This window comes from Oncorhynchus keta, chromosome 7, assembly GCF_023373465.1.
Source record: "Oncorhynchus keta strain PuntledgeMale-10-30-2019 chromosome 7, Oket_V2, whole genome shotgun sequence".
NCBI lineage: Eukaryota > Metazoa > Chordata > Actinopteri > Salmoniformes > Salmonidae > Oncorhynchus > Oncorhynchus keta.
Window position 1 is genome coordinate 13,070,800 of NC_068427.1, and position 13,752 is coordinate 13,084,551.

General features: G+C 41.2%; 2 protein-coding genes across 4 annotated transcripts in view; one reads left to right on the top strand and one right to left on the bottom strand.

Moving 5' to 3' along the window:
- b3galt1b (UDP-Gal:betaGlcNAc beta 1,3-galactosyltransferase, polypeptide 1b) overlaps nucleotides 1–10,880 on the top strand; it is a 142,904-nt gene extending 132,024 nt beyond the window's left edge. For both annotated transcript variants that reach the window (XM_035774204.2, XM_035774205.2), the window contains exon 2: nucleotides 8,435–10,880. In XM_035774204.2, coding sequence (XP_035630097.2) covers nucleotides 8,678–9,667 — 990 coding nt within the window. In that variant the 5' untranslated portion in view covers nucleotides 8,435–8,677 and the 3' untranslated portion in view covers nucleotides 9,668–10,880. The remainder of the gene's footprint in view (nucleotides 1–8,434) is intronic.
- Nucleotides 10,881–11,864: 984 nt separating this feature from the next.
- Nucleotides 11,865–13,752, bottom strand: part of stk39 (serine threonine kinase 39) — a 30,584-nt gene continuing 28,696 nt past the window's right edge. Inside the window, exon 19 of one of the 2 annotated variants that reach the window (XM_035773355.2) lies at nucleotides 11,865–13,346. In XM_035773355.2, coding sequence (XP_035629248.1) covers nucleotides 13,272–13,346 — 75 coding nt within the window. In that variant the 3' untranslated portion in view covers nucleotides 11,865–13,271. The remainder of the gene's footprint in view (nucleotides 13,347–13,752) is intronic. The other variant, XM_035773356.2, reaches the window with a different exon arrangement.

The following is a 13,752-nucleotide window of genomic DNA, read 5'->3' on the forward strand; positions in this document are numbered from 1 at the left end:
ACTATATCATGGCTGGACTACTAATGCGACCCTGCACAGTTCAGCCTGAGATGCATTGGATATTACTCTCATTGAATTAGGTCTAGTGTTACACATTGTAGTGCCATCTTACTGTAACTAAGCAAATCTATCTGTGAATTATTACCTAATTGAAAAGACAATAGTTTTGCTGTTGCAACTAGTCACTGACAGCAGATTCACGGACAATTCAATGGGAATTGAACTTTAACTTTAAAAATGGTTCAGTGCGTGAGTGTGTCGGGGAGCATTGCAGGCAGACCGTGTGCTACTGGGATGTCTTTGTCCAGAACATTCTTTGCGTTAACTTTTCAGGTTGACGAGAGATGAGATGTACTTCTATGTTTTATAGCCAAGAAAGAATGGAATTTACAAGCTGAAAATAATTGGGTCCGTAACTACATGTGAAGACACCGAGGTCCAGACCTCTGACATGTTTTATAATAAAATATGTATACTGTATATTGTATACATTAAAGAAAATCAATTACGGGTCAACATCTAAATATTGTTTCCAGAGTTGACCAAAGCTCAGAACGCTTATATTCTTGATCTGACTAATCGCCTGCCTATTTGCAAACGATTGGAATCGTGAACAGTGGTTTGTTGGTTATGTTCACCTGCGTCCCCTGGATTTGCCTCCCGGACATGAAACAAACTACCCGTCTGCTCAAGTGGAAACCCTGCTGACAGTGTGTTTGCGAGATGCCGGGCAGAAGGCAATTCTAAAACCTCCCCGGGACTCCTGACGTGTCTACAGACATCCCCCAAACAAACAAAAACCAAGCGCACAACTGGTAATACAGTAAATACACTACATGGTCAACAGTGTGTGGACACCTGTTTGTCAAATATCTCATTCCAAAATCATGGGCATTAATATGGAGTTGGTCCCCCTTTGCTGCTATAACAGCTTCCATTCTGTCACAAGAGCATTTGTGAGGTCGGGCACTGATAATAGACGGTTAGGCCTGGCCCGCAGTTGGCAATCCAATTCATCCCAAAGATATTCAATGTGGTTCAAATCAAATCAAATCAAATTGTATTTGTCACATACACATGGTTAGCAGATGTTAATGCGAGTGTAGCGAAATGCTTGTGCTTCTAGTTCCGACAATGCAGTAATAACCAACAAGTAATCTAACTAACAATTCCAAAACTACTGTCTAATACACAGTGTAAGGGGATAAAGAATATGTACATAAGGATATATGAATGAGTGATGGTACAGAGCAGCATAGGCAAGATACAGTAGATGGTATCGAGTACAGTATATACATATGAGATGAGTATGTAAACAAAGTGGCATAGTTAAAGTGGCTAGTGATACATGTATTACATAAGGATGCAGTCGATGATAGAGAATACAGTATATACGTATGCATATGAGATGAATAATGTAGGTTAAGTAACATTATATAAGGTAGCATTGTTTAAAGTGGCTAGTGATATATTTACATCATTTCCCATCAATTCCCATTATTAAAGTGGCTGGAGTTGAGTCAGTGTCAGTGTGTTGGCAGCAGCCACTCAATGTTAGTGGTGGCTGTTTAACAGTCTGATGGCCTTGAGATAGAAGCTGTTTTTCAGTCTCTCGGTCCCAGCTTTGATGCACCTGTACTGACCTCGCCTTCTGGATGATAGCGGGATGAACAGGCAGTGGCTCGGGTGGTTGATGTCCTTGATGATCTTTATGGCCTTCCTGTAACATCGGGTGGTGTAGGTGTCCTGGAGGGCAGGTAGTTTGCCCCCGGTGATGCGTTGTGCAGACCTCACTACCCTCTGGAAAGGGTTGTGGTCAGGGCTCTGTCCAGGCCAGTCAAGTTCTTCCACACCGATCTCGAATAACCATTTCTGTGTGGACCTCGCTTTGTGCATGGGGGCATTGTCATGCTGAAACAGAAAAGGGCCTTCTCCAAACTGTTGCCACAAAGTTGAAAACACAGAATCGTCTACAATGTCATTGTATCCTGTAGCGTTAAGATTTCCCTTCACTGGAACTAAGGGGCCATGAAACAACCAACAAACAAAGCCCCAGAATATTATTACTCCTCCACCAAACTGTACAGGTGGCAATATGCATTCGGGCAGGTAGCATTCTCCTGACATCTGCCAAAGCCAGATTCGTACGTCGGACCTCCAGATGGTAAAGCGTGATTCATCACTTCAGAGAACGCGTTTCCACTGCTCCAGAGTCTAATGGCGGCAAGCTTTACATCACTCTAGCCAAAGCTTGGCATTGCTCATGTTGATCTTAGGCTTGAGTGCGGCTGTTCGGCCATGGAAAACCATTTCATGAAGCGCCTGACGAAAAGTGCTGACGTTGCTTCCAGAGGAAGTTTGGAACTCGGTAGTGAGTGTTGCAGCCAAGGACAGAGGATTTTTTACGCGCTACACGCTTCAGCACTCGATGGTCCCACTCTGTGGGCTTGTGTGACCTACCACATCACGGCTGAGCCATTGTTACGCATAGACATTTCCACTTCACAATAACAGCACTTACAGTTGACCAGGGCAGCACTAGCAGGGCAGAAATTTGACGAACTGATTTGTTGAAAAGGTGGCATTCTATGACTGTGCCATGTTAAAACTCACTGAGCTCTTCAGTAAGGCCATTCTACTGTCAAGGTTTGTCTATGGAGATTGCATGGCTGTGTGCTCAATTGTATACAGCTGTCAGCAACGGGTGTGGCTGAAATAGCCAAATCCACTAATTTGAAGGGTTGTCCACATACTTTTGTATATATAGTGTATGTCAGTCAGATAGCAAGCTGCCAGCAGAAACTTATATTACAGTAATGTTGAAGGACTCTAGTATTAGGCTACTCATTCAGCAAGAAGGATGAAGAAGGATGAAGTAAGAAGCTAACGTTATACGGAGCCTACCTCAGCAGGAGCAAAACATTGGCTACTAATTCTCATAATACTTTTAATTACAGAGAGTAGGCTACTGAGAGACAGTAAAGTGGCACTCAGTGGTGAGACTGAGGCAGGCTGCAATGCATGCAGGAGGAAGCAGAGATTCTGAAAATCAACCTGCAATAGAGAATTATTATAATACTAGGCGTGGTTTTGAGCAAAGATACATTTGTAATTTTTTTTAACCTTTATTTAACTAGGCAAGTCAGTTAAGAACAAATTCTTATTTACAATGACAGCCTAGGAACAGTGGGTTAACTGCCTGTTCAGGGGCAGAACGACAGATTTGTACCTTGTCAGCTCGGGGGTTTGAACTTGCAACCTTCCGGTTACTAGTCCAACGCTCTAACCACTAGGCTACCCTGCCGCCCCAATTTTACTCAACAAGCTAGTTCAAATCCAGCTCACTTTGAGCGGAGTTTGTTGAGTAAACAAACGTTAACACACAGGCTCAAATTCTTGTCCTTTTGAAGTCCACTCAACTCGCAGAATAACGCTGATTAAGCAAGTGGTTCAGTGTTCTTTTTAAACATTGAAGGCAACTTTATTCAATAAATAGGATGTATGGAATGGAAGCAGGCTGAAGAACTCAGTTAATAGAATAGTGTCTCCACAGAGAAATGACACATTTGCAACACACTGTGCCTTAGACTGATGCTTTGTTACTGCTAGCTTTCTCAATCTCAAGAAAATCATCAGCAGACAGCTAGACAAAAGGAAATCAGGGGGACAGAGGGAGATTCAGAGTGTATTTTTCACAGTGGAAGAAGAGAATGAGAAATGATTTAGGGAAAAGAATGGAGGTGCAGTAATGACTTTGTGATGGAGGGATAGTGAGGATAAGGCCGATATAGAATAGAAAGATTGAGATTGAGGGGTTTTTCTGACGGTCATGGCTGCCAAAAAAGGAAATATATACTGTCTGGGGTTCTACCAGTGGTGTGACCAATTAGAAACAAATTGTCTTTAACAGACAGGGAGGACAAGGAGTATATTGAAGAGCATGCACAGTATATGTGAACACACTCCATCCACTGGTTTTAGTCAACGTCACTATCTACTGATATGAATCAGTGTTTATTCTCACGAGAGGCTAAAGTTGACCATCATTTTGATGTTTGGAATGTTTTTACAGTACCTATTGTACTTTCTACATGGAATCGGTTATTTTACAGTTTGAAAACAGTTTAAAACAGTTTTCACAGACTTGCTTTAGTAGAATAAAATATATTTCTAATTGTGTGATAAAGCTGTTGATTCCCGGTGCCTATGATAGAATACTACAATACCAACGACTGTAAAAGAGCACACCACCAATAATTGGATACTATGAAAAAGGGGGTAAAATTCAAACAAAAAAAAGAGAGCACACCACAATCTCACCATCTTCCACCATCTTGTGTGTTTTATTTTATTACTCATGTAAATCTGTATTGTTGAGGAAGGGCTTGTGAGCAAGCATTTCACGGTAAAGTTGATTTGATTTAAAAAATGTTATTTAGTTAGGTCAATATGTTTGTCTGGTAGGCTGGACTCTGTTTTATAGGCAGAAATACTCAAGATGTCAGAATACCTATCACACAGGTTTGGATCTGCCTGAATTAAGCCAACCTGTGACCAACCTGTGGTTCTAAAGCATTGATAACGCCTTGATATACTATCACTTATGACTCCCAGTGTGGGTTGGAAAAAATATCACAAATGTAAGATCAATAAACCCTTATGCGCTATAGCACCAACCACCTGTTCTAATGCATAGATACAAAAGGACACCACAGTCTAGTACCTCCACACCGTCTAGACATCTCTGAATTGTCCCAAAATATGAGGGTGTTATACAGTACATGGATGTGAGATTTCAGTAGGCTCAGTAATAGCACCATGATAGCAGTCTATTATTCCCCCCATAGATGATAGCATTTCCTCTCCAGGAGAAAAGCTTATTACTGAGCGATGTTCCCCTTCACCAGCATATCTGTGTCATAGAGTGCAGTCAGACCGAGCACTGCCAAAACCAGAGCTGCTCTGGACCCGGGGAGACAGAGAGCTCACACCATCAGTACCTCTGTTCTACTTGTCATATTATTTTCCACCAACCTGTCTTATCTTTAAAGGGACGTTTGTCCATGCAAGTTTAATGTGGAGGATTAGTGTGGACACATGGTGGACTGAGATAAATCTGTTCTCAAACAGTAGGTATAGGCCAGACATTTAAATTGATTCCATAAATGTGGAGCCCTGTAGTAAGCTGTTGTAGTAGCTTCTTCTACATGCAGCTCTATACAGCGCATTCAGAAAGTATTCAGACCCCGTTTTCCTCATTTTGTTACAGTACAGCCTTATTCTAAAATGGATTACAAATTTTAAAAATCCCTCATCAATCTTCACACAATACCCCATAATGACAAAGCAAAAACAGGTTTTTAGAAATGTGTTATTAACATAATTATTCAGACCCTTTGCTATGAGACTCCAAATTGAGCTCAGGTGCATCCTGTTTCTATTGATCATCCTTGAGATGTTTCTAGAACTTGATTGGCATCCACCTGGGGTAAATTAAATTGATTGGACATGATTTGGAAAGGCACACACCTGTCTATATATGGTTGACAGTGCATGTCAGAACAAAACAAAGCCATGAGGTCGAAGGAATTATCCGTAGAGCTCCGAGACAGGATTGTGCCGAGGCACAGATCTGGGGAAGGGTACCAAAACATTTCTGCAGCAATGAAAGTCCCCAAGAACACAGTGGCCTCCATCATTCTTAAATGGAAGAAGTTTGGAACCACCAAGACTCTTCCTAGAGCTGGCTGCTCCCAGCCAAACTGAGCAATCGGGGGAGAAGGTGCCTTGGTCAGGGAGGTGACCAAGAACCCGATGATCACTCTGACAGAGCTCCAGAGTTCCTCTGTTGAGATGGGAGAACCTTCCAGAGGGATAACCACCTCAGCAGCATTCCACCAAACAGACCTTTATGGTAGAGTGGCCAGATGGAAGACTCTCCTCAGTAAAAGGCACATGACAGCCCACTTGGAGTTTGCCAAAATACACCTAAAGGACTCTCAGACCATGAGAAACAAGATTCTCTGGTCTGATGAAACCAAGATTGAACTTTTTGGCCTGAATGCCTAGCGTCGCTTCTTGAGGAAACCTGGCACCATCCCTACGGTGAAGCATGGTGGTGGCAGCATCATGCTGTGGGGATGTTTTTCATTGGCAGGGACTGGGAGACTAGTCAGGATCGAGGGAAAGATGAACAGAGAAAAGTACAGAGAGATCCTTGATGAAAACCTGCTCCAGAGCGCTCAGGACCTCAGACTGGGGTGAAGGTTTACCTTCCAAGAGGTCTAACATCTCTGGAGTAAACTGAATAAAGCTGCGCAGTGACGCTCCTCGTCCAACCTGACAGATCTTGAGAGGATCTACAGAGAAGAATGGGAGAAACTCCCAAGAAGACTTGAGGCTGTAATCACTGCTAAAGGTGCTTCAACAAAGTACTGAGTAAAGGGTCTGAATAAGTAGCAAGTCTGGTTAGAGCGTTGGGCCAGTAACCGAAAGGTTGCTAGATCGAATCCCCAAGGTAAAAATATGTTGTTCTGCCTCTGAACAAGGCAGTTAATCCATTGTTCCTAGGCCTTAACTGACTTGCCTAGTTAAATAAAGGTTCAAATAAATGCATTTATTATATATTGATTTTTCTTCATACATTTGCAAACATTTCTAAGAACGTGTTTTTGCTTTGTCATTATGGGGTATTGTGTGTAGATTGATGAGAAAAGATAAACAATTTGATACATTTTAGAATAAGGCTGTAACGTCAAGGGGTCTGAATACTTTCCGAATGCACTGTAGATGCTGTTGACTTACACTGTAGTCATTTAATTAGTTTGATTCCAAATGGGCTTTTTAACCCCAGGTTTTGATTCCATGGAGAATAACCAAAGATGCAAATTGTGAGGGGCTCATTCTGGAGCATTTGCTGTCATCAAAAGCATGCAGAGATGTGTCCTCAGCTCACTGCAGTGTCATTCAACAGGTGCTTGCCAAGGTCGCTTATCATATGCAGGAGCATAACAAAGAGCCTGTAATGTCTCTGTCTGAGTTAAAGATTTACATTAAGGATTACACAAACAAGCAGTTTGAAGTAAACACCTTCCTTATACCGCCTCAGTGCAGCTCTGAAGTAATGAACAGTTATGTCAGGAGATCTTTGTTCTTGTTCTTTTTTTTCTCTCTCCCTTTTGCTTTTTGATGGATACAAAATAGACCAGACAAAATCATTAAAACACTATGCTAGGATTAATGGAGCTTGTAAAAGGTTTTTTTAGTGACAGGTGGACAAAAATATCAAGTCAGATCAATTATGTTTATTCTGCTTTCTCTTTTGTTGCTTCCGTGTCCCCAGTATAGTACAGTAATGATATGTCCTTTAATGTGCCACGTTCATTGTCACTACTTTAATACGCCTTTGTGCTGCAGATTTCATTTCAGAATGTGCATCTCAGTTATTGTTATAGCTACCATAGGCATTAAGTATCCTATCTGGTCTTGTTAAATAGATAGTCCATTATGTTAATTAGATTGAAATTGGAAATGTGTGCAGCAGAGTCTTACCATTTACTACCTCTGGCCCGTCATTGCAGTGTTTTCTAAAGCATAAGGGTCTATAAAGTGGGTAGCTATACAGTATGCCAAGTATGTTGTGTGTCGCCAAAGCACTTGCAACATGCACTTTGTTAGCACTAGCAACATGCACTTTGTTAGCACAAGCAACATGCACTTTGTTAGCACAAGCAACATGCACTTTGTTTTTGTCTGTAATAGACAGTAATTGCCCAATTATTCCATTCCAGAGATTTCTAAATGTATCACTACCACTAATTAATAAGAATAATATCTTTATTACTGTAGCAACAATATGTAGTGTCATTTTTTTGTGTGTTTGGTGAAGGTATTACAGGCTTGGTGTCAGAGTTATATTAATACACTGAATGGGGATGCCCTCTTTCTAGGACCTATAGGGGAAGATTATGGCACTTTGTGGTTGGCAGCATTTAGCCATTTCCTAAAAGCATTAGTCTGAGTCTAAGGCCTTGTGTGAGAGATAATAATTACATCAGACTGCATTACCGTACAATCTGAGTAGATTCTCTCACAGGACTTCTGATACTTTTCAATTATCCAAAATATCAAAATACTTTTTCAATGTCACCCGAGCTGGGTTTTTGAACAGCTGAGAACTCATACAATTCTGTATTAGCATTTTATTTTATGGTGCACCCTACTGTGTGAAAGCTAAGCTTAGTCTAGAGGCAGTACAAAGATAACTCTTATCAAAAGCTGTTGGTTGTAACTGCTGAGTCCTGATTTTAGAGAAACTCTAACACTACTTGATAAAACTTTGTATTATTTTATTTAGCAGACGGGTGTGCTTGCTGAACCTATTAAGGTCTATCTTTTTGTTCTGGCATTAACATGTTATTTCTCTACTTTTCAGATGTAAATGGAGAAGCACAAGTGTCAAGAAGAAAAACAGGACATCTGCACGGTTTCAAACCGGATTTTCATTAAAAGGCAAACAACGACATCCCATCACTTTCCTCTAAAACAATCCATTACTGACAATTAATGTCAAGCAGCACATCAGTGCAGCATTATGCTGCCTTGCTGGAAGGAACACTGCTAATGGAAAGAAAGCCTTTTAAGATTCAATACACTAAATACAAATAAATGCACCAGAATGCCTTCAAAAGTCTCATGCTTGTACGTGTTGACGGTCGTTTGCTGGGCAAGTGCTCTTTGGTACTTGGGTATATCCCGGCCGACATCCTCCGATGTCAGTGGGCAGATGTCTTTGCCGATCCGGAAGACTGTGAAAACCCTTAAGAACACTACGTTCAGCAACATCCGGACGCGAACGCTGAACCCACACGCCTTCGACTTTGTCATCAACGAGCCTAAGAAATGTGAGAGCAACACGCCCTTCCTGGTCATCCTGATCAGCACCACACACAAAGAGTTCGATGCCCGTCAGGCCATCCGGGAGACCTGGGGCGATGAGAGCACCTACAGCGACATCCGCATCATCACCCTCTTCCTGCTGGGCCGCAACACGGACGCCGTCCTCAACCAGATGGTGGAACAGGAGAGCCAGATCTTCCACGACATTGTGGTGGAGGACTTCATAGACTCGTACCACAACCTCACCCTCAAGACCCTGATGGGCATGCGCTGGGTGGCCACCTTCTGCTCCCAGGCCCAGTACGTCATGAAGACGGACAGTGACATTTTCGTCAACATGGACAATCTGGTTTACAAGCTTCTGAAGCCCACCACCAAGCCCAAGAGGAGGTACTTCACGGGCTACGTCATCAACGGCGGTCCCATCAGAGACATGCGCAGTAAGTGGTACATGCCCAGAGACCTGTACCCCGAGGCTAAGTACCCCCCCTTCTGCTCGGGCACAGGGTACGTGTTCTCAGTGGACGTGGCTGAGCTGATCTATAAGACCTCTCTGCACACCAGACTGCTCCACCTGGAGGACGTGTACGTGGGACTGTGTCTGAGGAAGCTGGGCATCCACCCCTATCAGAACAGTGGCTTCAATCACTGGAAAATGGCCTACAGCCTGTGTAGGTACCGTCGTGTTATCACTGTCCACCAGATTTCACCGGAAGAAATGCACCGGATCTGGAACGACATGTCCAGCAAGAAACACCTCCGATGCTAGCACCTGGGGACAACTTGGACCCTTCTTCTGTTTTTTGTTTTTGTTTTTTTACCTCTCAACCTGGTGATCTAACAAAGTTGTTTTCATTTTCTGACAACATTAGTTCTCTATAGGCTACTAGTATACTTCTACTGAATCCAATGTAGCTGTTGGGTGCATGAGGCTTGTAAAGTGCATGTTCTCATTCAAACACACACTAAGATAGTGTTGTTACCAGTCATTTTGTAATCTCTGGTCTAGAGCTGTAGACTTCAACAACTCATTTTGATGAACATTTACTCTGTACATTTACAAGTGAAACCAGAGAGGTATTATTGAAAGACAAAATGCTGTATATGTCAGTGCGAGTGTCTATCTACTTCCTGCCAAGTTCTCATGCTGTTTTGGGGATGGTACTTCCTTACAGCAGGAGAAAGCCTCCCCCACACCATGTCTCATCCCTCCTCTCATCCCTTATGGATGGTCAACAGTTGTAGGCTACACCATAGTAAATACACATTGAAATAGAATATAATGCTGCAACAATGACAACAACAATATCTATATTCTGCAAACGTAGAACAAGTTGGAATGTTAATTGTTCTTTTCTATTGTTGCGATTTAATAAGAAATGAATACATCTCTACTGGATGTACTTTATCACTATTGGTAGTGATGTTCACTATTCACTATTGTTCAAAACTACATGTGTGGGTCAAACAGATGTTTTAAATGTGATTCCCCCCCTGGATATCTTTGTTTACATATTGGTGTAAATGTAACTGCCTCTTCATCTGGGAAGAGACAGGAAAATGCTTTTTACATTTAGATGTCATTGATCATTTCTACTCAAATTATTTTCTTACAGTGTACTTGAAGTATTTCATGGTGTCATGCTACCTGCTTCTGATAAAACTGGCTACTATTACGGTACTCTACGTAGGTCGGATTCACGACCACGACCAAGTATCAACAGACGTTACATATCATCTTGTGCACGTGGCAATTTACATAGTAACTTTTATCTAAATTCCCAAGTGAATCTATAAATAATGTGTTATTTGGCATATCTTTACTGAATCACTGCTATTGAAATAATGGGAAATAATTCAATTTTCTGGAACTTGGGATAGCTGTTATGGCCCAAATGTCATTTTCAAATGTTTATTATTGTTTTTTAAGTATTTAGTATTATAAGCTATTGTGACATTTGACTGTGAAAGTATAAATATATATCCTGAAGGAGGTTGTTGTGATATGAAGTATGTTTTTTTACATAAAAAATAAGTAATGAAACCTATTCAATGCCCTGTATACTTGGTGACCCTTAATAGAAAGGGGATACCTACTCAATTGCACAATTGAATACATTCAACTGAAATGTGTCTTCTGCATTTCACCCTACCACTCTGAATCAGAGAGGTGTGTTAATCGACATCATCGGCGGCCAGTTGTTGTTGGGGGTTAACTGCCTTGCACAAGGGTAGAATCGCAGATTTTCGCCACCTTGAGGGTTCAAACCAGCAAACTTTTGGTTAGTGGCCCAATGCTCTTAACCACTAGGCTATCTGCCACATCCATGTTGATTACATTTGTTTAGGGGTTAGATTTGTTGAATTACTGCTGCTTGTATGGATTTTCATGTTCATCTAATTTTATATTCATCAACAAACTCGAGTACCATACACAAAATGTACATCCAGCAGAAAATATTTTCATAGTTCCATGTGAAAGAGGGCATTTGTAACATTTTGGATTTTCAGTGGATCTAGGCAGTTCAATTCACCTTAGGTATCTTCCAAACATCAACATGCCAAATACTGTATGTAATAAATGGAGACACTATTTGGCTGAAAGGACACCTCACCACCTTTTACATACAGACTTGGGAGAATTGACCTTGACAAGGTTGCTTAACCTGTTCTAATTCACATGAGCACATTGTAATGTTAACATTTACAGTTTTGTAATTTAGCAGACACTCTTATCGAGAGCGACTTACAAGAGCAATTTACATTAAGTGGTAGATTTTTCACCTCGTTGGCTCGGGGTTCTCGACCCAACGCTCTTCTTAAACGCTAGGCTACCTGCCACCCATGTTTTGTATTATGACACTCCGCTTTGTACAGAATGACTTCAGTTAGGTAACGTTTATGAAAATCAACACCAAATCAACTCAACACAACTTTAGTTTTAATATTAGCAATTCATTTGTTGCTCCTCTGCAGAAATGTTTTTAATCAGCCGATTACAGACCAAAGATAATATGCGTAAATGATACAACTACTGTACATAGAAAACACAATAACTTACCTCTTGAAATAAAGTATTTAGAACAAGTTAATATTTGTTTACCACTTTCAATACTTTAGAAAATAATTTAGAGCTACTGTACTTGTTTTGGACAAATGAATGGCTCATCAACATTTCAATAGTTTCCTTTGGGTTTCGTTTGCGGATGCATTGTTATACAGTACATTTCAGAGAATAATATGTCAGAAAAAACATCTTGTAGTGCAGTAAGTCAGAGCAAGAAACTGAGTTTTTCAAGATTTTATCAATTAATTTGGCTTCGGGAAAACACATTAACTGAAGCATATTACAGAATTAAGGTTTGGGTTATGGTTCAAATCACCATTATGTAATGACAAAGAATACAGGTTAAATTCTCATTACAATTCATAACACAAGTCTCCCAGGGCTAAGCATTGTTTTGTCAGGTGCATATAATCTGCCCCAAAAGTGCATTGTAGCTTGTCCTTAACTATTGACTTGAGAAAATACTACCATTGAGTTGTATCACTGCTGGAATATAGGCATGTATGTTTGTGAAATGGTCCAAACAAACAAAGTTCTGCTGTTCGCGGTCTCACACATTACCTACGTTCTTAGGCACAGATCAATGAACAAGGCACCTCTAGCATTTTTAAGCATCAACACTGTCTTATGAAGAAGCAGCACATTTTACACGTCAGCAGGCTTCTGTCACTTTCACCGAAAATGGGTCCCATAAATGTATTGGTTTACTATCATCTATACACAGTACAGTTAATTCCTTTTAAAACATTCATTATGTTTATCACGAAAATGTGCTTTTTTTTCTCCGTCAATAAAACAAATCGTACATTCTGAACAGGGACTACAATACAGGCCGCTGAGGAACATTTCTTTATCTCAAATGAGTGGTCTGAAATGGAAGTTGAAGAATATATTTTTCACTGTGAAAACACAACAGTGAGAAACAAATAAAAGGCATTCTCAATGTAATAAATAATAGTAAGAGTTTCGCTGAAAGCAGAGGTACCATGATAAAAAAAAACAAAAAAAACAACAACTCCTAAGCCACTTTGTTTTATCCTCAGCTACTACCGCCTGTGTACATCTTTAGTTTCCTGGGCTGAATCCTGGTCCGTCCGCTGGTCTGGCCTGGGTGGGGGTTCTTTGCGGTGGAATGTCGTCGGGGAGGGGGGGCTAGCTGAACTGTGACAGAGCTGGGCATCAGGGCAGGGAGGGGAGAATGGAAGAAAGGGAGAAAGGGGTGTGTCTGGTGCTTCTCGGTCTGTCTGTCTGTCTGCTCTGACCCACCTCCTCCATCTCAACCGCTTTGGCCATGATGAGGGGAGCATCAGCTAACACTTAGCTGGGCGAAGCCGATCAGCTTCACGTCATCTGCGATCTCCGTGTCATCACAGCCAGAAACCTGATGGAGGAACAGATTAAAAGGGTTGGCTGGGGACCATAAGATCCTATCAGCCACCTACACAGCAAGATTACCAGACATAATCCAACACCCAGTGAACAGCTGTAGCCTAACAATAAGGATCGGTTTTGTCACTGATCCTACTTTAAGTAGTGAGCTGCTGTTTAACAGATTCATATAATTTGTGAGGTGTTTGGTCTTAAATCCTTTACAGCCAAGAAAAAAAGTTGAGTACAGGAGAGATTTGTCCTCTCGTAACAGAGCACGAGAGCACGGTAGAGGAATTACAGTCCTTCAAAAGATGAAAGGCCAAGGAAACATTTATGGAGAGAGCTTTCGCAGATATCGACAGTATTTTTCCCTACTGCCAAGGTAGAACAATGTTATTCATCCATTTAATAATAGA